This window comes from Varanus komodoensis, unplaced genomic scaffold, assembly GCF_004798865.1.
Source record: "Varanus komodoensis strain SLA01 unplaced genomic scaffold, ASM479886v1 scaffold1, whole genome shotgun sequence".
NCBI classification, from domain to species: domain Eukaryota; kingdom Metazoa; phylum Chordata; class Lepidosauria; order Squamata; family Varanidae; genus Varanus; species Varanus komodoensis.
The window spans coordinates 129,165,082-129,187,867 of NW_025335268.1; the positions used below are offsets into that span (position 1 = coordinate 129,165,082).

Genomic DNA, 22,786 nt, shown 5'->3' on the forward strand with positions numbered 1-22,786 from the left:
AGGGCCCTCAATCCAGATTGGCCCCTCACATGGGAGACAGGAGACTTTTAAGGTACAGACTGAGGGCCCTGCACTTACTCTACAATAAAAATGGAAGGATGACAGCTGCTTGACATGTTTAAAGTAGTGTCTATTTGGATCCTCTGCTGGTGAATGGAATAGGAAGCTTCAGGCTGCATTGACAGATCTGCCAGTCTGGGTGCTTAAAGACTTATCTGGAAGGCTTCCAGGAGAAGTTTTTATCCTGCCCTTGCCCTGCCCCATTCACAGAATTTAACCAGGGATGGGGCAGGGGGTGTTCCAGTGACATCACCTCCTACTTATAACCAATCCTTCCATCATTTTCTCACCACAGAATATTTATTAAGAAAAGAACGCATGGTTCAGGATGGCTCTGTCTTTTCGCACTAGGATGTCTTCATCTGGAGTGTGCTGTTTCTCCGTTCCCTAATAACATTTATAGGTGGTTTGCAAAAAGATGTGGACTGTTGCCTACCAAAGCTGCTCCTAGCACCCTGAACCACTTAGTCCCATTACAATCTGCTGCTTTTAGTAACCAGCCCCTCAAATAAGAAAATCAGACTCTTCCTATAATACCCACCAAGTATCTCAATGAAGATCCCCCAGGCTGTAACCCTTGCATAGGTCATGTGCTTTCTCTGGATTTTCCTAGTGTTGTTTGGCATACCTACCATCATGCTCCACTCTCCTTAGGGTGGCTTTATTTGCTGTGCTTTTGCATGATGTTATGCAATGCTGTGGCACTGTTTGCTGTGTTGTATTAAAGGGGATACAGATGGTTTATTTTAAACACAAGGCAATATGGGTAATACTGTTGGCCATTCGGCATCTTAGTAGTTTCTTTGTGGTCTTTGAAATCTTCTCTGCATTATTTGTTGTCAGAGAAAAGCAGCAGGAAGACTATCCTTAAAGCTTGACAATTTTCATCCATCACTGATGTCTTGTGCTAGTCCGTGGCAAATGATGTTACTATTTTAATACGGTAGTGTTATGCATCTTTTGATTACACCCTTTCAAAGCAGCCTCTGCACACCTGTTGGGACTCCCTTTGGTGGTGGTCGGGATCTCTTGGTTCTTCAGCAGCAGGGGAGCTATTTGTAGCCCAACCTGCTTTCATTATTATTGCAAGTGTATGTTATTAATCTTTTGTGCAAAGCTTCCTTTCTCGCAGGAATTCACGAGGATGGGTATTACATTGCAGTCTTTCTCCCACCCTGCTCAGTCTGAAAATATGACAAGTGTGACCCTCATGGACTCTGCAGAGGTCAAAAGCTAGATGATACTTGAACTAGCGTATTATAGATATTAAAACTGAGATGACAAAACTGGTAACAACAAACAATTCCTCCCACCCTCTGATCCTCCAAGATTTATAAACTGAGAAGGTTTATTCAGTCTGGAAAATCAAATGCAGGGGAGCATCTCTACCATTTTGTGAAGAAACAGGACAGTTTCTCTCACATGTTAGAGTTCTCCAACTTACCCAATAGGCCATGTTACATTATGAGAATGATAGGTCTTCTTTAAGTCTTCCTCTTCTCTCATTGAATCTGGCAATAGAAAATATGGCTCCCTGTTCAATGAGAGACAGACTGCTAAAACTCTCTTCTTCATGCACATGTAGGTGCACAGGAGACACAGATAGGAGAAGGTTAAACCTCCCTGCCCTCCCTCAGCACAGGTACTAAAAATGAAAAGGGGAAGAAGAGAAAAACAACTCCCTCAGCACCACTGGAGGCCTGCCCTCCCCCTCTTCCTTCGAGAAGGCTGCACATTTACTAATGAGTAAACAAAAGAGAATCAGCTGCACACAAGTATATCATGTAGTGTGACCCTAAGACATCACAATCACGGTGGCTTCAGAAGAAAAGCAAGTTCAAGGCCTATCAACGTTATGCAAGTTCCTGGTTTAAATGATAGACTGGTAGTGATTTCAACTGAGCAACTATTGGCAGTCACTTGTTCCTGTTGTTACCAGAGTCTTCCAGGGTCTACTGTCCACTCGCTTTGGAAACAAACTAGAATAGTGGGGAGCAGAGGGAGCCAAATTCATTTGTCTCAGGTCTTTTGCAGAGAGGAGAAAGTCAGTGTATGTCGTATTGATGAAGTCTTCAAGCTCATCCCTGAACATCTGCTTCTTCTTGGCCTCAACAATTAACTGAACAGAATGTTAGCCTGCAGTTGAAGCCTGCCTTGAGTGGGTTGATTGACTGGCGCTTGCAGCATCCATCTTGCCATAGCACATGTCTGAGGAAACTCATATAATTTCTCAGCATTCTGGGATACCAAATCACCAAGGAGGTTATACCTAAAGGCTCCAACCCAGTGCTCACCTGATGTCTTGAACTGCAACTCCCATCATTCCTAGCCAGCATTAGGACTCATGAGAGCTGCTGCCCAACACATCTGGTGGGCACCAGAAAGGGCGGCTGGTAGCCTAGAGCAAATTGTGTTCACATGTTTCCCAGGACCAGCCAGAGCTTTGCAAAAGAAATTCTGCTCTATAACAAAGCCACCAAGGGTCACAAGCATTTCCGCAGCCAGGAGGATCCATTTTTATCAAGTGGCCTGACCTCTGCTTCAGCCAGACCAGCTTATTTCACCCAGTGTTGGTTAACAAAAGGCCCACTGACAACTTCATTAGTGAAAAGCACTCCCCCCACACTTCATATCCTATTGGGATTCAGGGTCCTGACCCTGGGGAGAGAGTAGGCAAGGCCAAAACATGCCTTAAATTCCATTTTTCAGCTTGCACTAGTGCTGCCAAGAGTCTTAAAGCAACAGAGCCCTCATGCCATGGTGAACAGATCAGGTTAGAACAGCTCAGAGTCCTCTGTGGGAGTACTGCTATCTCCAGATCTGAATATTTCCCTAGTTTGTTGATTTGATTGTTAAAGGTTACCCTGTTCTCTAATATTTTCTCCTAGCAAACACAGTATGAGCAACTGGGGTGGAGGAAAAAGCTGTAGGCGTATTTGCTTTTAAGCTCAAGCTATGCAAACGTTGTTAGCATGAAATAATTTGGAAAATGCATCCCGAGACAACTGTGTGGCCAAGTATTTCTTGGTACTGCAGAGCTTAAGAGGGGAGAGATGCATGATCTGCATAAACCTTTCCCGGCAGAAAGCTTCCAACTGAGAGATGCTGTAGCTGTACAGCACAGGATGTGCTATTTCAATTTAATTTCCCTTTGCCCGGTCCAGAGCAAATTGGATAATACTAAATTTTGTTAAGAGTTTTTTTAAAATCTAATTGTCTCTAAAAGAGACTTGGCTGCTGAAAACCAAATTCAGGCACTTTAAAAAAAATAGGATTTATCCTGCCAATGGCACATTTGACACAAGGTCCTTCTGCAAAAAATAAAGTGGTACAACCTGTGGCTTTTGAAAAAGATAGAAAACCTGCAGAATACACAGAATAGGAACATCCTTTGTCCCAGTTTTTGAACCCTGAACTGAAGTCTCATATGTAGAAAAATGAAATGCCTCTAAACCTGAAAACTGGTTCTACTCAATAGTTTTAAACCCAGGAAAAGGAAAACAGGAAAGGAAAACAGGAAAAGGAAAAGGAAAACAGAGGTGCACTCCTCACCTGCACTTGATCTGTGCCAGATGCACACTCTTACAGCTTTGCACCTACTTCAGCACAGTCTAATCCCTAGCAAACTGGATGTGTACTGATGGGAAATAAATAGGCTTGCTACTGCAGTAATCTGATTGCAAGGCAAAGGATGCTCAGTCATATTTAGTGGTAGCCCTAGAAAACCTCTGTGTGAAAGATTGATCTGCTCATCACTGTCCTCTTCCCGAATAAGCGAAGGGACTTGCTGCTTCTGCCACAGCACACACTGGATGTCCTAGAATAAGCATGGCTTTATTGATGTCCCACAGCAATAACTACAGAATCTAATGTAGGATTCAGTAGCTTTAGCTGTTATGAATTTTCAGTTTTATTAAAAAAGAAAGAGAAGTGTTTCTAGCTCTCATTGTTGCAAAGAACCCCTTGTGGTTCTTTGCACTAAAGCTATGATTTTTCAATTAGACTTTTGTACTAGGTAAGATCTTGGGTCCTGTTTCATCTTTTCCTGGAGGCACTTCCTATTCCTATTTCCTCCTGTAATATGGATCAAAGATGTTTTCTTAGCATCTTTTGTAGGAACCAGCTTTGTTTTCAGCTGGTGGTAGTTTTGCCTTACTGCATCTATAAAATGGTGACTTACAAGTAGGCTGGACTATGTGTCTTCACAGAAAGTAGGGCATTAATGTTAAAGTGTATATGGTTCCTTCACTGCACTTGAGCAGAACTCTCTTTTTCCCTTTTCTTTGCCGATTGACAACCTCCATCCTTACCAACCTGAGAGTAGCAAATAGAGCTAGAACTACTTCTTCCTTCCTCCTTTTGGGACCAAAGAACAGGTGATGCCCTTTTCCTGCTCATAGGTTGAGCTGCAGGGGCAGCAATGGACTATTTTCCCTCCAAACACTGGGGATTAAAGCCAAGAGGCGGAGTCCAATCCAGGAACCTTCTCTTCCCTTAAATCTGGTTCCCCCAACCTGGTTCCCTCCAGATGGGTTGAACTGCAACTGTCACCAACCCCAGTTGGGTGAGGGCATTCCTTGTAGTTCAGCACATCTGCAGGACACCAGGTTGGGAAGGCCGTGTCAAGAGGTGCATGAGCACTGCAGGAAGAGGCTCACTGAGCCGAACCTGGGGTTTGCATATGATCAGATGAACTATCCCTGCAGTTCTAACACCTGAAACATGATGCTTGCAGTTTAAGCTAAAACACAGAAGGATGACTGGCTGAATTGGTGCTCCAGTGGTGATTGGGAGGGACTTCCCACAGTGCCTATTCCATGTTTCTCGGACCCATTCCTTAGAGAAGCATTTCAGTCTGGAGATGAGCAGGGGTAAAGGTTGACTTATCGGTGAACAGCTTCACTTTGGCAAGACAGACCTGTTCTCTTGTCCCGATGGAGTCTACGTGGTCTGCTGGCTTTCCATTTCCATTGTATCTGAATTTGCTGCCCACAGAGCTTGGAGTATCCAAATGTTCTCACACAGCAACAAAGAGAGGCAGACAATGGAACCGGTGAAAGGAAACAGAAAACAGTCCGTGTGCTTGTGGGCAGCTGTTTGTTTTAGGACAAGATCTCCCACTTCCTGCTGCTTTTCTACATGTGAACACTGCACTTGCCTGCAGATTTTTTTGCATGAGCCTTTATTTGAGAGATTCCAAGCCCCTCCCACACCTGCCCACTCTACTCTGCTGAACTTCGTAACTGTTGCTAGTCAAAGTCTGCCAAGGAAAGAAATGAAACTCAGGCTTCGCCATTCTATTTTTTGATTTCTTGGTCAGTTTAACCCCTGAATTGCGTATGTTTGCCTTGATCCACTCAGGCTTCTCTTGTGTGCATGACTCGATCCACTTTGCCTTCTCTTGCAAAAGACCAGATACATAAGTACCTCTCAAAATGCAGTTTTTACCACTTCCCTCTCCCAGATCTAATCTCTCCATCAACAGTCGACCTAACTACAGTGGTCACGACTGTGGCCCCCACCACAGAAGTTACCACTACAACCACCACCACCACCACCACCACGGAAGCCACCACGACAACCACCACAGAAGCCACCACCACCACCACAGAAGCCACCACCACCACCACCACCGTGGAAGCCACCACCACCAGAGAAGCAACAACCAGCACCACAATTGTTGCTAGTACAATAGGTACCATAACTGAGGAGATTGCGGTTGTGTTTTCCTCATTCCTTTATGTTAGCTATGTGAACCATAACAGGATCTGCTCAGATTCTTGGAGAGATTGATCCTAGACAGCACAGGTGAGAACCCAGATTTTGAGGGTTACCACCTCTGAGGTCAGAAACTGTTCTCTGCCTTTGGAGCTGGGAAGCAGAGCTCTGCTCCTCCTCACCTGCCCCCTCACAGCTGGCATAGGAAGAACTGCAGCCACTGCTCTCTGGAGCTGGGAAGGTGACCTTGGGGAAGCATAAAAAAGGATGTTTTGTGAGAAGAGGAGACAAGGGAAGCCAGGAAGCAAGGTACCCTGAAGTCACTCCAGTCTCCGTCCTTCCCTTTGTAGGTCACTCCTACTAGATGGGCAAAACCCATTTAGTGAAAATGCAGAGCAGGAGGATGGGAAGTGAAGTCCACCTCCATTGCCTCTCTCACCCTGTACTGGATGCCCATAACCCTCTTAGTTTGGGGTCTTACAGGTATCTCCATAGGGTTGTGCCCTAAGCCTATAATTAAGGCTTAACATTAATGTATAGATGTTCGTCAAACACTGACCATAGCGATTCTCTCAATACTATGCCAATCTCCTAGCAACAAATGAAAATAAATCCTTGGGTTGTGCATTTGGAGGAAGCTTGGTTAGCTTTGATCAAGGTTCTCCAATTAATCTTTGGAGAAACAGATGCACCTTAAAAGCCAAACACTGCCAGTCTTGACGTGAACTGAATTCCATAAGACTTCGTATCTTTGGTCCCACTAGAGACTGCTACAGAGTATCTGGCTTGAGCAGTCCCTAAATCCCCTTGTCCAAATTGTGACATGTATATACATAACTCAATACTAGTCACTGAACATGGAGCATCACAAATTATATTTTATTCATGTTAATACTCCCGCCTAGTTATTATGGGGTGAACATCGAAATGCCATCTGTTTGCTTATTTATGTGCATGCTTGACCAAGGATCGTGTCTGGCAGCAACTCCAAATTATTTATAACTCTCCAAGGCACACTGAACATTATTGATAATTTAATTTAGCAGCTTCTGTCAAGATCCAGACAGCCCTTTCAGCACACACAAAGCTTTAGGAGGAATTCTTAGGAGGGATTCTTGCGATGCCAAAAAGGCATCTTTCTGGCCCAGATTTCTGAGGTGACATATCAGGAAGAGCAGAGATCTCCTATTAACTCAGAGAACTTGTGGCACTCAATTGTTCTGATCCAAATGCACTTTAGAGTATAGGAAAACTGATCAGCAGAACCATGTCAAATTGCAATGCACAGAGAAAGTTCATCATTAGCCAAAGCCAATTGTGATGCCAATTTAAAAGGTGGCATCGTTCACTGGAAAAAGGAACAGGAGATGTTTAATTCCATTCTGATGAGAAAGGGAGAAATTCCCATACCTTTGTTGAGGCTAGTAAAAGCAGTGATCTGATTAACTCAGTTATGCACCCCCTTCATCATGGGGTGTGCCAAGTCCCCTATGCCAGTGTGCACTCCCCCCACTGACTGCAAAGCTGCTCTACAGAAGATTTTTGTTAACAAGCAACAGCTGAGACTTTTAAATAATCAATAGCAGTGACATCCTTAAGGTCTCAAATTACATACCCTGGGGTGGTTGCTGACTAATAGGCTATGCTGCCCAGCACTTGACTGATAATCCAGCTGCTCCTGAAGCAGCATGAGATCTTAAAAAAAAAAAAGCAGAACACCTTATTTGAAAGTGCCTGCAGCAGTTGGCTACTCCCATGCATGCAACAACAACAACCGGACACTTGTGTAGAGTATTTCAGGGGATCAGACCAAAACACAGGTCTTTCATGGCAGAAGCACCATTTCAACAACGGAGTTCCAAGATCACAACTCAGTCACTTAGCTGCTGTGCTGCACATCATTTTATACAGAAGGAAGACCCAGTGAGTGCTTTTGCTGGCCACTTTATTGCAAAAGAACTACTTCTCAGGGCAGCTGTTCTTGGATGAATTGATTTTGCAAGATGTATAACAAAACTTTCACTTTAGGTGTGGGAAAGCACTGTAGAAATATTCTTCAAGGTAAATTTATTTTCCTTTAAAGAAAAGAACACTTGATTTGGTTACAGTGGACAGAAAATACAATGGATCAAAATTTCTGACCAGATCATTGCAAGTAAATCTACATCAACTGAATAGAAATACCTGAGTACTGAAATAGGAATGCTTCAAGAAAATATTTTCTGGCTATGAAGTATTATTTTATTTATATGCATAGGATAACATAGCCATCTTATGGCTTGAAATAACCTTGCAGTCTTGGAGAGGAGTTTAAAGCAAACAATGGTACTTCTGATTAAGCCCCACCTTCAAAAGTCTTGTATGCATGGAGTCCCATTGGAGTCAATGAAAATACTTGTGTATATTTTAAACAAAGATGTACAAACCTGGTGTCTGGCTTTCAGCATGAGATTTCTCAGCTACTCCCCAAAACCAAATGTTGCATAACTGAGCATGCAGTGATAATCTATGGGCCAAGGTATCAAATTTCAGTCATTTTAAGATGAATCTGGGTTTGTTAGAAATAGAAATAACTTCCGATAGAGATCTAAAGATACAATAGAGGAAAATGCCATCTTCTTAAGTCACTTTATATAGTGGCTATGTTTGCTGTGCTCTCATTGCAAATACATAAAGACTTCTGTTACCTAATGTGTCCTGCAAAGCATATTGACAAGAACATTTTTCCCCAATTTGTCTGATATTAAAACAATAAGTAGGTGTATGTTAATGGGCACTGAAATTCACCTTGGCTTGGTGCAATATTATGCACAAGATATGTTTAATAAATCTCTATCCCTTTCTATTTAAGTGAACTAGTCAGAGCTGCTGCTGCATCCAAGTCATTAAAGTCTTGGGCATCAGCAGCCCATTTATCTGAAAGGAATTAAGTGGGCAGATAATATGTTAGCTTTCATTATACATTAGTGCTTCAGTATTAAGAGTCTCATCCAGGTTACCAAATGCAAACACTGGATTTATCCATCAAGATGCCCATAAGCAGCATTCATGGCATGTCATGATAAATCTTGTGAAGTTGCTTTGAAACTCTTCCCCAGTATTTAAGGCTCAGCCAGAACGGTAGCTTCTCCCTCCATTTGGATCAGCAGTGTTCAAAGAGGAATGCAGACAGTATTCCAAGGAAATGTGCATGTTGTCCCCTCCTAGAAAGGGTGTCCCCAGAAACACACTGAGCTTGGAAATTTATACAACCCAGATTAATGGAAGAACTAGTCCTGGGAGAAGAGGTACCTTAAAACAAACAAACATACTATGCAGGACAAACGAGTTCCCTGTTTCTTTTGTGACAAAGCAGAAAGTGATGTTCCTTGGCTTTAACAACTGGTTGTGCTGTTTTCAGGAAGCAGATTTTGAGAAGTGAGACATGCTCTTCTCTTAACGCAAAAAGGACACCAACTGCAGTCCAAATGAGTTCCATTAATGGTTAACTGAAGTTCTGTTCTTAAATCTCTGTATAATGATACATACAATCTATCTTGCACCCTTACCCATATATAAGAGTGGCTGGCAGGAAAAGATCGGTTTCCTTAGCCATTTGGAAACAGCTCAGAACAGTGAGTGACAGGTAGAGGGGAAGGAGAAGGGGAAGAGAGCTTTTAAAACTAGCATATATGTAAGCAGGGGTGGCTTTTTATTTGATTTATTATTAGAAGCATATATCTGACCTTGATGCTTCAAAGGACATGTTCAGATAGACAAAAAAAGTTCCTGTCTTTACTAAGTGGCATATTGTTTGTGCTGCCAATTATGCATTACCTATGTGAAATTAGTGTTGTTAGACCATCCAGAATCTGTTACGCACCATACTTGGTGTTTCTTTGACTACATGTCCATATTTTCCCTCAAAAGAAAACGAATCATAAATGTGACATTGCAATGCACCTTGTTGTGATCTAGTTTACTAACCTCTGTTCTAACCTGTTCCCCAGCTGGTGTTGGAAAACAGCCCATCTGGGATGTAAAAGCTTCTCCTAACAGTAACTTGGCAAACATCACCTGGAACCACACGTTTGATCCAGAAACGGAGTTTGTGGTTGAGTATATCAACAGTAAACACTGGGAGCACGAGAATGCTGCAGGATCCTTAATGCCACCAGAGATCCTGTCATCTCTCAGAGGTTTAATGGACCTTTCGTGTCATGTTAATTGTAGTGTAACTAAAGCTGCTGCTTTATTTGTGCATGAAGTGCTGCTTGCGGGGATGGGAAGTGAGGGTGTTTAATTCGCCCTTCAGCTGGGATTGTATTTGATGTTGCAGTCTCTGAAATGCAGCAGAGGTGTCAGAGCAATGCACCCGACAGGATCTGCTGTGATGGCTGTGGGGTGCCACAGAACCGCTATAGAAAGAGACTCAGAAGTCTAGGAAAGCAACCATAGCTGAACGGTCTGGGGCTGAACAGTAATAATTGTGTTTTGAGACTGATGCTCTCAAAAAGACCCAAGCAGATGTAGCTGAATATGAAAGTCTTATTGACACTTTTCAGGAAGCAGTGACCAAAGACTGTATATGTAAATTTTGTTTTCAATGTATTAATGCCTCACCCTATTTCCTGCTTGTTTGTTGGAGTTAAATCTAGCAAGCCATGCAAACTTTAAAGTATGCTCATGCTGATTAAAGACCTGAATCAAATACCATCTGGTTTTATAGCCTTCTGGATAAGTTATATGTCTTCTCTAAGGTTTTAGCTTGCAGGCAAATCCCTATTTACTATTCCTTGCATTTGTTCCTGAAAAGCATGTGCTACATCTCAGTTTTTGTTTTTTAATAAATAATCAACCATTCTGCCCTCTGAGAATTGCACTTGCAAGCACGGCTAAATATAAAGTATTTGGGGCTATGCTTTACCTCGGGCAAAGTTTAGGGGATTCCTCTGCGGCCTTCTCAGCTGGCTGCTGTCCTGTCCTGGGGGAAAGGATAAGACACTTTCTCTAAGACACCTCCCAATTCTACAATTATAAAGTAGGTCTGTGAAATCCTGCTGCCTGGATGTCCCTTTTAAAGACACCAGGGTTTTCAGTCCTTCATTCTGACATTCTCAAAAACCCGGCCATTGCCAACAAAAGGATTTCAGTGATTTTCAGCACCTCTGTGCCATCACAGATTAGGGACCTCCTTGCCAGATGCTGTGCTTCTGGTCATACAGCACCTAAATCCATGACTAAAGCTTCTGCAGTAGGAATTACTGCAATTTCATAGGGCTTGCTACACACAGGGTTTCAAAACAGCTGTTGGTTTTATTTGCATTGCATGCGAATGATTTTAAAAGACTGCATTTAATATAATTTAATATTCTGATTTGTTCACATGTTCCGAGTTAAGAATTTAGAAATGATGTTCTCGCTTACCCTTTACAACCTGCATTGCAAGAGCACTTTTTATTCATAATAAGCATGCTGACAGGGGGGAGATAGTTGCTACTAACTCAGCACATTTGGCACCTGCAAGCTGAGTAAGGACTGTGCCAGTCCCTTCCTGTTCAGAGGAGAGGGTTCCTAGAGACTATTACACAGAAGCCTCTTATTTCTTTTCTGGGTAGTTTTTACTTCTTTCTTTTTTTGCACTCTGGGTATTGTATCAAATGATTAAAGCAGTACTGTGAGAAGTTTCCAGCTGGTTTCAGCCTAGGGATAATGTAGCAGGTGCTCAATTAGGTTAGTTAAATGATGTCTTCAAAATTCATACCCCTGCAAAGTAGTGAAGTGAGCAGGTTTGCACAGCTTTTGTAAACCAGCCCTTGAACTTTGAATTGATGTTGCCTGAGATTCCAGGCATCCACCTTGCTGATATATCCTCTATTCCAGGGAGGCAACCTGGTGCCCTCCAGATGTTTTCTACTACAATTCACATAAATTCCAGCCAGCACAACCAATGGTGAGGAATTAATTGCCACAGAAAACATCTGGGGGGTTGGGGGGTACCGGCTTGCCAAAACGTATTTTGTTGTTGTCAACAACAAGGACATGTGTCAACTCAGTAACCCAACTTGATGTTAGTGGCATTTGCCTACACAGTAATCTTTGGTTTTTTTCCTGCAATCTGCCTTTGATGTGAGGTTTCTATTTCTCAGGTAACAAAACAGTGAAATCTTTCCTTGGTAAAGCATTTGTGGAGCTGGTTGACCTGACTCCCGGGGAGAAGTACCTAGTGCGGGTTTTTCTCAAAGGGAATGATACTATCAGCTCGAACGTAACCTTTCAGACAAGCCCAGGTGAGATGGGGCTGAGCCCCCTCTGTGTGATGCATTGTAGAGGCGCATTCCATTCTGAGCTTGACTGCTTCTTCATGATGCTTCTTCAGATGGGAAAATTAAGGCATGCATGGAGAAAACTTCATCAGCTCCTTTGCTGACATTGCTCCCTCTGCCCTTATTATTCAGCTATCAAAATTGAAATGTATCAACTTTAACGGGGATTTTAGATTATGTTCTACTTGTAAAAAAGAAATAATTGCGCTTTCAGCAGAACTTGTTCTGTTTTTAAAGATACACATTTGCTTTTGGAAGAAGATGCTTTATAAGAAGGGCAGGCTCAAAAATGAACCCTCTGGCTAAGGGCGCTGTGGCTTCCTGGATGTACATGTTTCCCTTTGTATGTGCTTTGCATTGCTCACTGTCCTGTTGCCGGCTGTTGCATGAGCACATGCAATTATATGATGGCTGTTGTATCTGGGTGTTCATGCGAAAATTTTGTAAAGGTTAATATTGGATGGTGGATTTCTCTGCAGGAGAAATAGATAAGCTGCATGTTCATGGTAACAAATGAAGTAATTAATAAATTCATAAAAAGAAAACTAATACATTAAGTCATAAACAGTAAATTAAGAATCAAACCTATTTACCTTTGTAGAAAGTTACTGTATATCATCTTTGTATTCCTTATAGAGGTTGCTTCTACACAGGGCCTTTTCTCCCATCTCTTCTGTCAATTTTATGGGGAATTCAGGTTATGATTTTGTAAGATCATTGCATTCCAGTAAGGTTTGTATTGTTTTCCATATCTGTTCAGATCTAATTGTTGGTTTCTTCTTCATCTCCCTTCTTTTCCTCTACATCTCCTGGCAGTAGAAAAGTTTGTAGTACCAACCTGTCCAATATATAATGACAAAGTGTTTACTAGATTTTTCAGAGTTGCCTAAACTTTATTGAAGGCTTCCTAATTGCTATTTCACTAGTTAAGAAATAAGTTGATTAAGGGGCAATTCACTAATCTTCTGGTCGTACTGAATAGGAAGCAATAAATGGCGTATGGTCCAAAGAAACTGCAACCATTTCATCATTTCCTCATTCATGAATTGACCGTGGAAGAATTGGGGAAAACACAGGAAGATTATGAATTTAAGATGTCATTTGGACCCCTGTAACATTTTCTGAATGAGGCTTAGTGAGTAAACCTTATTTAAGGATTATGGTCAAAGGGAAGGGTGTTGCTGGATGGAAGAGTACTATATTAAATGCAGCACTGGCCCTTGATTTTCTGTTTACTTCTAGCTGCTTGTGGAAACAGTGCCTCAGTCATGTTCTGGTGGGAAAGCCATCAGACCTAAGTTTATGCATTCATCTTTCTGAGCTTTCATTTCCAGATTTTGAGGAGTATTCAAACCACCTACACAAGTGCTGTTTAGGTCTGAGCATCATCCCATCCCAGTTCATTCATGGGATAAGTGATCCATTACAATAGCTCCTTTTGTAGAAGCATCTAACCAGAGAAAAGTGCAACTTCTATATAAGAAATACTTGGCATCCATTCTGAAGAGTGCCCCAGTAGAGAGAATGGGATTACCATTGTGTAACCAAGCTGCCCATTTAACTCAAGCAAGTTTTTAAAATATACAACAACAAAGCTTATGCTGGGATAAAGAGAAGGAGAAAATGTGAAAGCAAATGGAACGATAATGACAACGAGGCTGCTGCTGCTGATGATCTGACAAGATCCTCAAAGTGAGCACTGGACAAAGCAAAGAAAAATATGCAGGCCCTGCCCAAGTGACTTACATTTTTATTTAGATAACTAACATGGAACATAAAAAACCTTAACACTAGAGGCCAAAAGAAGTAGCCATAGGCTGCTTCTACTGAAATCAGAATATTAGAATAGCCTAAGTATCCCCTTTTTAAGACATTGATCTCAAAAAAAGGTGAAGAGAAGTCAATAAATAAATATCAACAAGTAAAGAGGAAAAGAACTAGTGGCATTAAATAGAGGTAGGAAATTAAAAAGTGCCAAAGAAACAGAATACCAAGCTCAAGGAGCAGAACATCAAAAATGTGAGATGAAAGATGAGTAAGAGCTAGAAAATGAATTTATTCAAAGGTATATAACACATGGAATTTGAAAAGAAAAGGGTAGCTAGTGAAGAGAAATCAAGACCAGAGAAGCAAAATCATACATACAATATGGAGGGTAGCAGAATGCAAAACAGAAATGAAAGTACTCAGGTAGAAATAAAGATGAATTAAAAAAACACTACAGTAATTAACCCAAGAGAAAATAAAAGAACAAGCCATATGAGCAGAATCAACAGGAAAATAATGAATTGTAAGCATTAAAACAGAAAATGGCAGGGGTACTTAAGAAGGAAAAAAAATAACATTTAAAAGAAACCCTCTCACTTTCTCTAAGAGAGCAAAAGTTATTTTTCTGGGAAGAATCCAGAACAAAGGTTAAATAGAAAATACCTGGCAGTCTTTTCTTAGAAAAAAACAGAAACCAATCCTTCATATGTCTGAACATATCAAAGCACTGGATTAAACACAGTTGTGCAGTTGAAACCCACACATCCACTCATAACTTACATCCCATAAGGAGAGAGCTGCTGGATGAAACCAGCAGCCAGTCCAGGACATCCTGTTTGTCTGTAGCTGCCCAACAGCAACTGGCTCTTTTCTGCTTTCTGGAGAATTATAATGTCTTCACATGAGCCACTCCACAAGCTATTGTGCAAGCAGGATTGCAACCTTTGCCTTTGGGAATCCAAGGTTTATGTCTCTGCATAATTTCAGCCCTTCCGGTGTATTTGGATGCTTGATTTGAATGGCTGATTTTGTTTTTCAGCTGGGAATAGTTTTACTTAATAAGCTATAAATCCCTTTTGCGTACTTCTAGAGAAAAGGCAGGAAGTTATTTTCCCTTGTGTCTCCCTTGTGTCTGCATATAGGAACTCTGTTTCCTAAATCTGTATGGTTATGGACTGTGTGAGTGCCTTCAAGGACTTAGCTGGGAGGATCTTCCAGTGATTGTCTGTAAAGCTTTCACTTTTTGTGAAAGTTCCTGTTAATATGCACACAGTATAAACCTACAACCTTTCACTGAGCTGTATTAAGAAAGTTGTTCTGTCTCTTTATAGCTTTGTGTATCCACACAGTACCCCTTTGAAGGGAGACAGATCTGTGTAATTCTCTCTTTTTCTTCATGTTCACCTGCAAATTCATGCAACAGTTACCTTCTCCCTGTCTACTGCCAGCAGTAGTCACAATCTGGGACTAGCATGGTTCATATAGCACCTGCGGTGGGAGAAAAACATTGAATGTGCACGTGTTTTCCCCAGGCCTGGGTGGCATGGATAATGGCATCCTTTGGTTTGTAGTGTAAATAGGGAAGGCTAAAACACTGCATGACGCATGGCTTTCCGGAATCAGATATTGCGAAAGAGCATGTTGTGGCCAGCCAAATCCCTTTCTGCAAAAGTGACTCAGGAAGGGCCTTATTCTGTTCCTGCCACTCTCATTTGTCTTATTTTGTGGGGGAAAGAAAAAGGAATTCCCTGCATGACATAAAAAAGAAATTTAATTTCTGGAGTGCCACAGCCTGGGTCTCCTCTTTTGATGGTCACATGCATATGCCGTGTCTTCAGAAAAAGTCTACATGTTCCACATCATTACACAGTGATGAAGACTTCTAGGATGTATGCTTTATTCCTCTGATGTATCTCAAATGACCGCCTGAGCCACATTATTTTAGTGACCTCATTTCTCTTTGCAAAGCCTCTTGTCTTTTCATTCCTTTTCTCTTCCTGGCTGGATGTTTCTGATGGTAGAGATCAGAGCCGGTAGGTCCATCATGTGCCATCTTTAATACCTGTGACAAGACAGCACTATCCATTTTCTTTCCAGTTATTTTTGAAATCCTCTGTTCTAGCAATTGCATTTTATCTCAATGGAAATTGAACTAACAATGCTGTTCCACAGCTGCTGTTTCTTTGCATTCACCGCTGGTGCTGTTGAGTTTTTGGTTAATCAGAACAAAGCTTTGCAGTATTGAGTGATATTCTCTACACAAATGTAGCTGGGTGAAGAAATAATGTAACAGCCTGTCTTTTGCAATGTTGTAATAGAGATACCAAATGGCACTATCTTGATACCATATCATACACAAAATGCAAGCTTAGTAGCTACATTTGGCTGATTTCTCTTTCTACATATGCTATTATGTAGTACACCTTTTCCATGTCACCACATTTTATCATAAATAGGTAATTTATATGTATACAGACATACAGCACACACCTGCAGAACCAATGCAACAATATCTCTCTAAATTACATCACAGAATACTGGCTTAAATGGCACTTTGGTCCACAGCAATCCAACCTCACACTATTATTTTTCATGTATCCTAGTTTCAGGCTGAGACATTCAAAGATTATGAGAGGCATTAGAATGTTTAATGTTCAAATGAATCCTAAGCTTTAGTTATCAAAACTGATTTGAACACATCAACCTAAAGCTGGTTGATCTCGACAGCTTTCTGATGGCCAGGGGGAAATTTCCAGTTGATCATGTTGGTGGTCCTGTCAAAGACCTGAACAACCTATTGAGCAGAAGACTGACCTCGGTTGTTGATGCAAACCACTCTAGGACACCCTTGGTCATTGAGTCAGGCTAAACTGTTTTCTGGAATACCAGAATGATTGGTGAAGGTGCAGAAATGGCAGCTAAAGCACAAACAGAAAAAGACTTTGGATGAGTTCAGCTGAACACACAGGCGCTCCCTCCATGCATTTATCAGATGAATGGTGCTCTGTGTTGGATTCTTTGCTCTCTCTGTATAGTTGCAGCAAGCCCTTTGCCAACAGAAAACCTGATTCTGTCCTTTTACAGCAACGTAAATGCAGGCTTGTGCCACAGTTCTTACTATGGCATCCTGTTTAGTCTCTACTCCATTTTCCTTTAAAAGCAAGGGAAGATCCATTCTATCTAGAACTTAGCTAAAGCAAGGCTGCACTAAATTTAGGGACTGTTTGGCTCACTTCAGGGCCCACACAGGTCCAGGTGGAAGCACTTCTAGTTTACCTGTTGCTGCTGCATTGGTACCCAAGATGATTCATATATCCATAGGCTCTGCAGGTATCAAAAGATCTGACATTTTACAAATGAGATTTAATTTTGTTGGAACAATTGTATTTGGCATTTGTTACATTGTAGTCTTGGCATTGCCTGGGGGAGGGGGGGAGGGTTTTCCGAATCTGCAAGGAAAAGATCCTTGATTTTAGTACCACCAAGACCACTTTTTACTTTATTCCATATGTCAATTTATCTAAGCTGTTACAGTTCCATTGTATCTCTTAAGATTCATTACTTCTCTTCTTCTCTTGAAAGCTTTTCTATGTTCATAGCATTAAAAGAATCATTGCTTGCTCTAAAGGCCTTGAGAGCATAATTTTATTCCCCCTATCCCAGTTCTGTAGATTCAGTTAGCCTAATGCAATTCTCACATCCATGCAATTAGTATCTTGCTTCCTCCATTAGAAAAACTTCATAGGTTCAAAGTGCGCTTTGCTCCCACGGTAGAGCTTTTAGCAGCAAATGCATGGTAAATCAACTGGCACAAGTGACTGGGAAGAATGTCAAAGTGCAAAGGCCAGGCGGGGCACCTGGCACTTCTTGAGTCAATTAAAGTTGCTCATGCCTACCGAAAAGCATCAGTGGATGATACTCAGCAGCTTTCCACAACCTGGTGCCCTCTAAGTGTATTGATTGCTTCATCCATTGTATTCTGCCAGCATTCCCTGGTGCCACTTCCAGTGGGCACCAAGCTTGGAAAGCCACCTACGGAGGTAGACCCTTCCAGATGGTCCTAATAGTGTCATTCCACTAGCACAAGCAGCATTGTGCTAACAGAAACTGAGCTCTGAACGGAGCGCAGTGGGAGACTCCCACAGAAGTTTAAGTGGTGCAAACAGGTGTGCAAATGCTTGGAGAATTTCCATTCACACAGCAGTGCACTGGCACTTGCACAAGAGGAAAGGCCAGTGGAGCAGTACTAACCCAGCAATTTATTTCTCTGATAGCATGCTGTATTTAGGCTGGCAAATTTTAAACCCTCCAGAATGTTCCCCTCAGCCTTTTGACTGGAGATGCGGGAGACTGAGCTTTGGGCCTTCTGGATGGAAAGTGTGTGCTCTACCAGTGGCCCTTCTTCAAAGCAATAGTAGTGCACTTCACCTTTTTACCCTTCAGTGGTTAGAAGCTTGAAATGTCAAGAAGGAGTGTCTATGCATTAGTCAGCTTGCAATGGATTCCTGGGTGTCGGGGCCCAGTGAGAGCCATGGGTAGCAATATAAAATCCAGAATCAGAACACGTGTTCTGCCCTGCAAGGTCCCTAAGACCAGTTCAATGTGTGAGGTTGCCAGTTCTGTTCCCCAGTGAGCTTGACACTTATAACTCCTTGCCATCCTTGAAGAAAATCTGAAGCTGATTATAGGGGGGCTGGGAATCAATACAATATATTCATATATATGGCTGAAATTAAAAGGGAGGGTGGCCTATAATACATGTCCATGTCTTCCTATAATTACATTCTTGTTGTAAGTCTTGCCAAATGGAGCACTTAATGTGAGTAGATCCAGGCAGAGTCTGACAAATGTCTGTTGGCAACGAACATAGACTGTGTCTTCATTATAATGTTGGCAGAGCTTCAGTACTATGTGGCTCTGCTATTCTTCCATTAGTGCTATTCAGAATATTTTTAATTTATTGTAGATAACTGGGAAGCTGCTTATGCATGTTACTTCCTACTGGAGTTTGGATAAAGCCATTAGGTTATGGTCTAATAGCACAATTCCAGTTTGATTCACTGGGAGGAAAGAAATTATCTCATTGATTTTTGAGTAGAGAATCTAACCATTAAGCTCTTTCGCAATTTGGTCTGAGTGAATCATTCCCAGGATGTAGCTCGCATACAGTCGTGATGATTTGTGTTTTTCTGTGAAGTTGAAAATGTACTAGTGTTGCCTGAGGTGCTTTTAAATGTCTGATCTTTTAGTAATCTAGGATGATCTTTGCCTAAGAAAATCAAGTACTTTGAAAGCTAGCAGTTATCATCATTAAACTTTTATTCATATAAGATACCATTTTATTCATATGTAAGTAATGCCTCCTATTTAAAATCCAATGGACAGTTTGGCAATATATATTATTTTCATAACTAGGTGAGTAGATATCTATCATTTTCTTTTTCATTGAAAATCACCAACAAAATACATTCTCTGTATTAATAGTTTGGAATTCATTTAGCTTCAGGGCTTTGCTCCCAATTTTTGTATAAATACAATAGCTATGCAGCTACATTTGTAGTGCAGGTTCACAACATTTAACCCACACCCTTCTATTTTGTTGAACGTTTTCTCCATTTTGCAAAACATATCAGGTTGGATCCAGACCCAGATGGTGTAACCAATGTGTAACCAATGGAACATGTTGGCCATGACTAAAGTCCCATAGATTAGTCTGCATCCCACTCCTGATATATGCAAGTTAGAAAAACTGAGAAGCTTCAGAACAGAATATGTTTTGCTTTTTTCCTGACCTTCAAGTACACTGGACATACGGTGCAGTGACTGAATGTTAAGCTCCAACATCTCACCATGGAATACTACCGAAGTGTTCTGTTGAGTGTAAAAAATATGGACGTTAGCCACTTGTAGCATGAAAAACAACAAAACAGTATCGTGTTCACTGTATTTTTCAACAAATCCCACCCAAAGATGATGCTTCAACAGAGAGCAGTATTGAAACAACCAGTCCATGCCCGATGTCATCGCTCAGGGTTGGTTACCTCCTGGGACCCAATTGCCCAAAGAGGTATTCACTCCCAGCATCTTTGTGTGTACGTATTAGAGTTCCATGTGTGTTGCTTAAGCCAGCCTGTTGCATTTACAGCCGGTCACAGGCTGCAACTGGACCAAGGAGTCAATAAAAGCTACTGGGAAGAGGTACGATCGCATTTTAAATGACTGCCATCTTAGGCTTTGTGTCCTTTCCATGGAAGGAGAGCACTGACCAAACAATGAGAGAACTCTGATCAGGTTGATTTTTCTGTAGTAAGGCGGTGAAGAAGAGGATGTATAGGGAAGGATGTGCATGGAGGTGAATAGGGGGCAACATTCATTGCTGTTACCCCTCCCTCTTGTTTTAATCTGTGTCAGGACAAATGCACATGGTGTCGTCATGGATTATGCCTTTGTCCCAGAGATTCACCAGTCGCTTTCTGAATTGCTATAAATGTTATGGTAATGGCAGCAGCTGGATCTTGATAGGTCCAAGTTAAGCTGACAAAGTGAACAGAGAAAAGGTGCTTAATCCTAGCAAGAATCCAAGATGGGCAAAAGCTAAAAACTATCTCAGTTAAATCCTACAATAATTTCCAAAAGGAGTTTAGTCTGTAAATGATTCCCTCTAGCTTTGATGCCAGTTGGCAGTATTTGGGACATTGAACATGTTGGGAAGCCATTTCTACTTTTTAATTATCATTCTAGCTACATGCCAGACGAAGGTGAAGCCTCCTTTGGAGAACTTTTGCACCTCTTTTGAGGTATCACCCACAGCATTTCCTAGTCCAATAAAGGAGAGATCAGATCTGTTACCTGCTTCTTCAGCTCCCACTACCCCATTTTATATACGCTTCCTTTATTGGGCAATAGCACATTTTATTTCTTCGCCTCCCCCTGCTCCACCACTCCCTGCTCCACCTTTGACCTTCCCTGCTGCCTTAAAGTTGCATTGCTGCTGTTACTGGTAGAGTCTGGGTTGTGATGCACTCAGGAAATAAAGGTGGGGTGCAGCATAACTTCTCAAATCCAAAAGAGGTGATTGCGCGCATACACACACACACATGTGGAGGTGGGAAGAGAGAGTAGGAAGACAGACATGGAGAGAGAACAGTCCTGAAAATGCGACAACTGAACATGGATGGGATACAGAAAACCCAAGAGCCTTGATCTGCTGTTTTCATTTCTCTCTAGCATGTGGATCAGTTCTATTAACTCTTCTTTTTCAACTCCTCCTGCTAGCATACACCAGGAACCAAGGGGACATTGCAACTCAGGGCTGGTTTATTGGACTGATGTGTGCCATTGCTCTTCTGGTCCTGATTTTGCTGATTGTTTGCTTCATTAAGAGAAGCAGAGGAGGGAAATACCCAGGTAAGGGAAATGTCTGTTTGGTGCATAGTGATTGCCTTTTATTGTCTTTTGGAGAATTTAATCCCGAATCTAATTAGACTGGTCGGAATGTTAGCCTTCACACTGAAAGGATTTTTTCCTACAATTCTGACTATCCTGGCACATAAAAGAACTAATCCCATTAAAGGCAAGGCAAAGAGGATTTCCTGCAAAGTAGAAGGTGATACCTTTTTCCATTACCTTTATTAAGATTTTCCTTTATACCTGCTAAATGTGTTGGCTCGTTCTGTATTTTGTGAACACAGAAAATTTCTCTTGCAGAAATTATTCCAATGCATGTTTTAAAAAACGGGAAAATGTCTAAGCAGTACAACTTTCCCTGTGTCTTTTCTTTTGCACACTATGGCTTTTAATGACCACCATGTCCTCTCCCAAGAGCTGGAAACATGTTGAGTGCAAGATGGCTTGCAGGCCATTCCTGAAAGATGCATAAAGGTCTATTGCAGGACACTTGCTCACTATCACTCCAGTGTGTGAGAATGATAAGCAAGTTCCAGGGACACAACTATTTCCAAAAGTAATAATGTCCCACCTAAAGTGCTTGTTCACTTATTAGTTCAAAAGCAGGACTGGAATTCCCAATCTCATGCCAGGCAGATTAGCTGAATTACCTTTGGCAGCATGGCTTGTCATGTTGTGTGAACCCAGCCAGGGAGACTTGTAGCCATGGTTAACAAGTTACCCAGAACTCATGTGCTGTTGTAGAATTCTGGGGTATCTGAATTCTGGGGTAGAATTCTGCTTGCTATCCAAAGCAATGAGCTACCCTGGCTGGGCTCACATGACATGACAAGCTGACTTGCCACAAGTTAATATGCTAATCCCTTTGACATGCTACTGACCTGTGCAGAGCGGGAAATAAGACACGTTGGCTTATTTCCCCCTCTGTGATCATCTAACCAATGTGACTTGAAAATAATGCAAAGTTATTTTAAGTCTCTGTTATACCTGGCCACTGGGTTTGGAGAGAAAACCCTCACTCTTTTCAGTTAAGGATATACATGTGCATTTAGTTAACAGTGTGTGTGTGTGTGTGTGTGTGTGTGTGTTGCAAAATGGTACATGTGACTGTCCATCTGAAAAAGCTTATTCAAAGTGTGATAGTGGAATGCCACAGAAAAGCTCTTTATACAACTATATTGGGCATACAAGCAGTTCTAAACCTGTTAACGGTATATAATGCCACATCATGACAGGAATCCTACAGTTCAAGGATGTCCCAGGGACCAGAGGATTTTGCAGCTCTCTCTCCTGCCACAGACAATGTTCCTTTCCAGACCTCTCTGTTGTGGACATGGAAATCTTTGCTGGACTTGCTGTTCAAACTGGTGGTGTTGACAAAGGATGGCATGCCAGGGCAGACTGGGGGATTCTTCTGATAGCAGTGTTGACTTTTTAAGGACTGCATCCAAATAATACTGTAGCCGCAGTTATAACAATAAAATACACAGGTGTTCATATCTTTCTAGCTCATAGGACAGTTTCTCAAC

General features: G+C 41.7%; 1 protein-coding gene across 7 annotated transcripts in view; it reads left to right on the forward strand.

Annotated features, from left to right (window-relative positions):
• The window catches only part of NFASC (neurofascin), a 206,407-nt gene that overhangs the window by 172,265 nt on the left and 11,356 nt on the right, over window positions 1-22,786 (forward strand). For 6 of the 7 annotated variants that reach the window (XM_044445748.1, XM_044445768.1, XM_044445759.1 and 3 more), the window contains one exon: window positions 21,126-21,257. In XM_044445748.1, the coding sequence (XP_044301683.1) occupies window positions 21,126-21,257 (132 nt within the window). Of the gene's footprint in view, window positions 1-5,524; window positions 5,756-9,767; window positions 9,957-11,906; window positions 12,048-21,125; window positions 21,258-22,786 lie in introns of all 7 variants that reach the window. The other variant, XM_044445788.1, reaches the window with a different exon arrangement.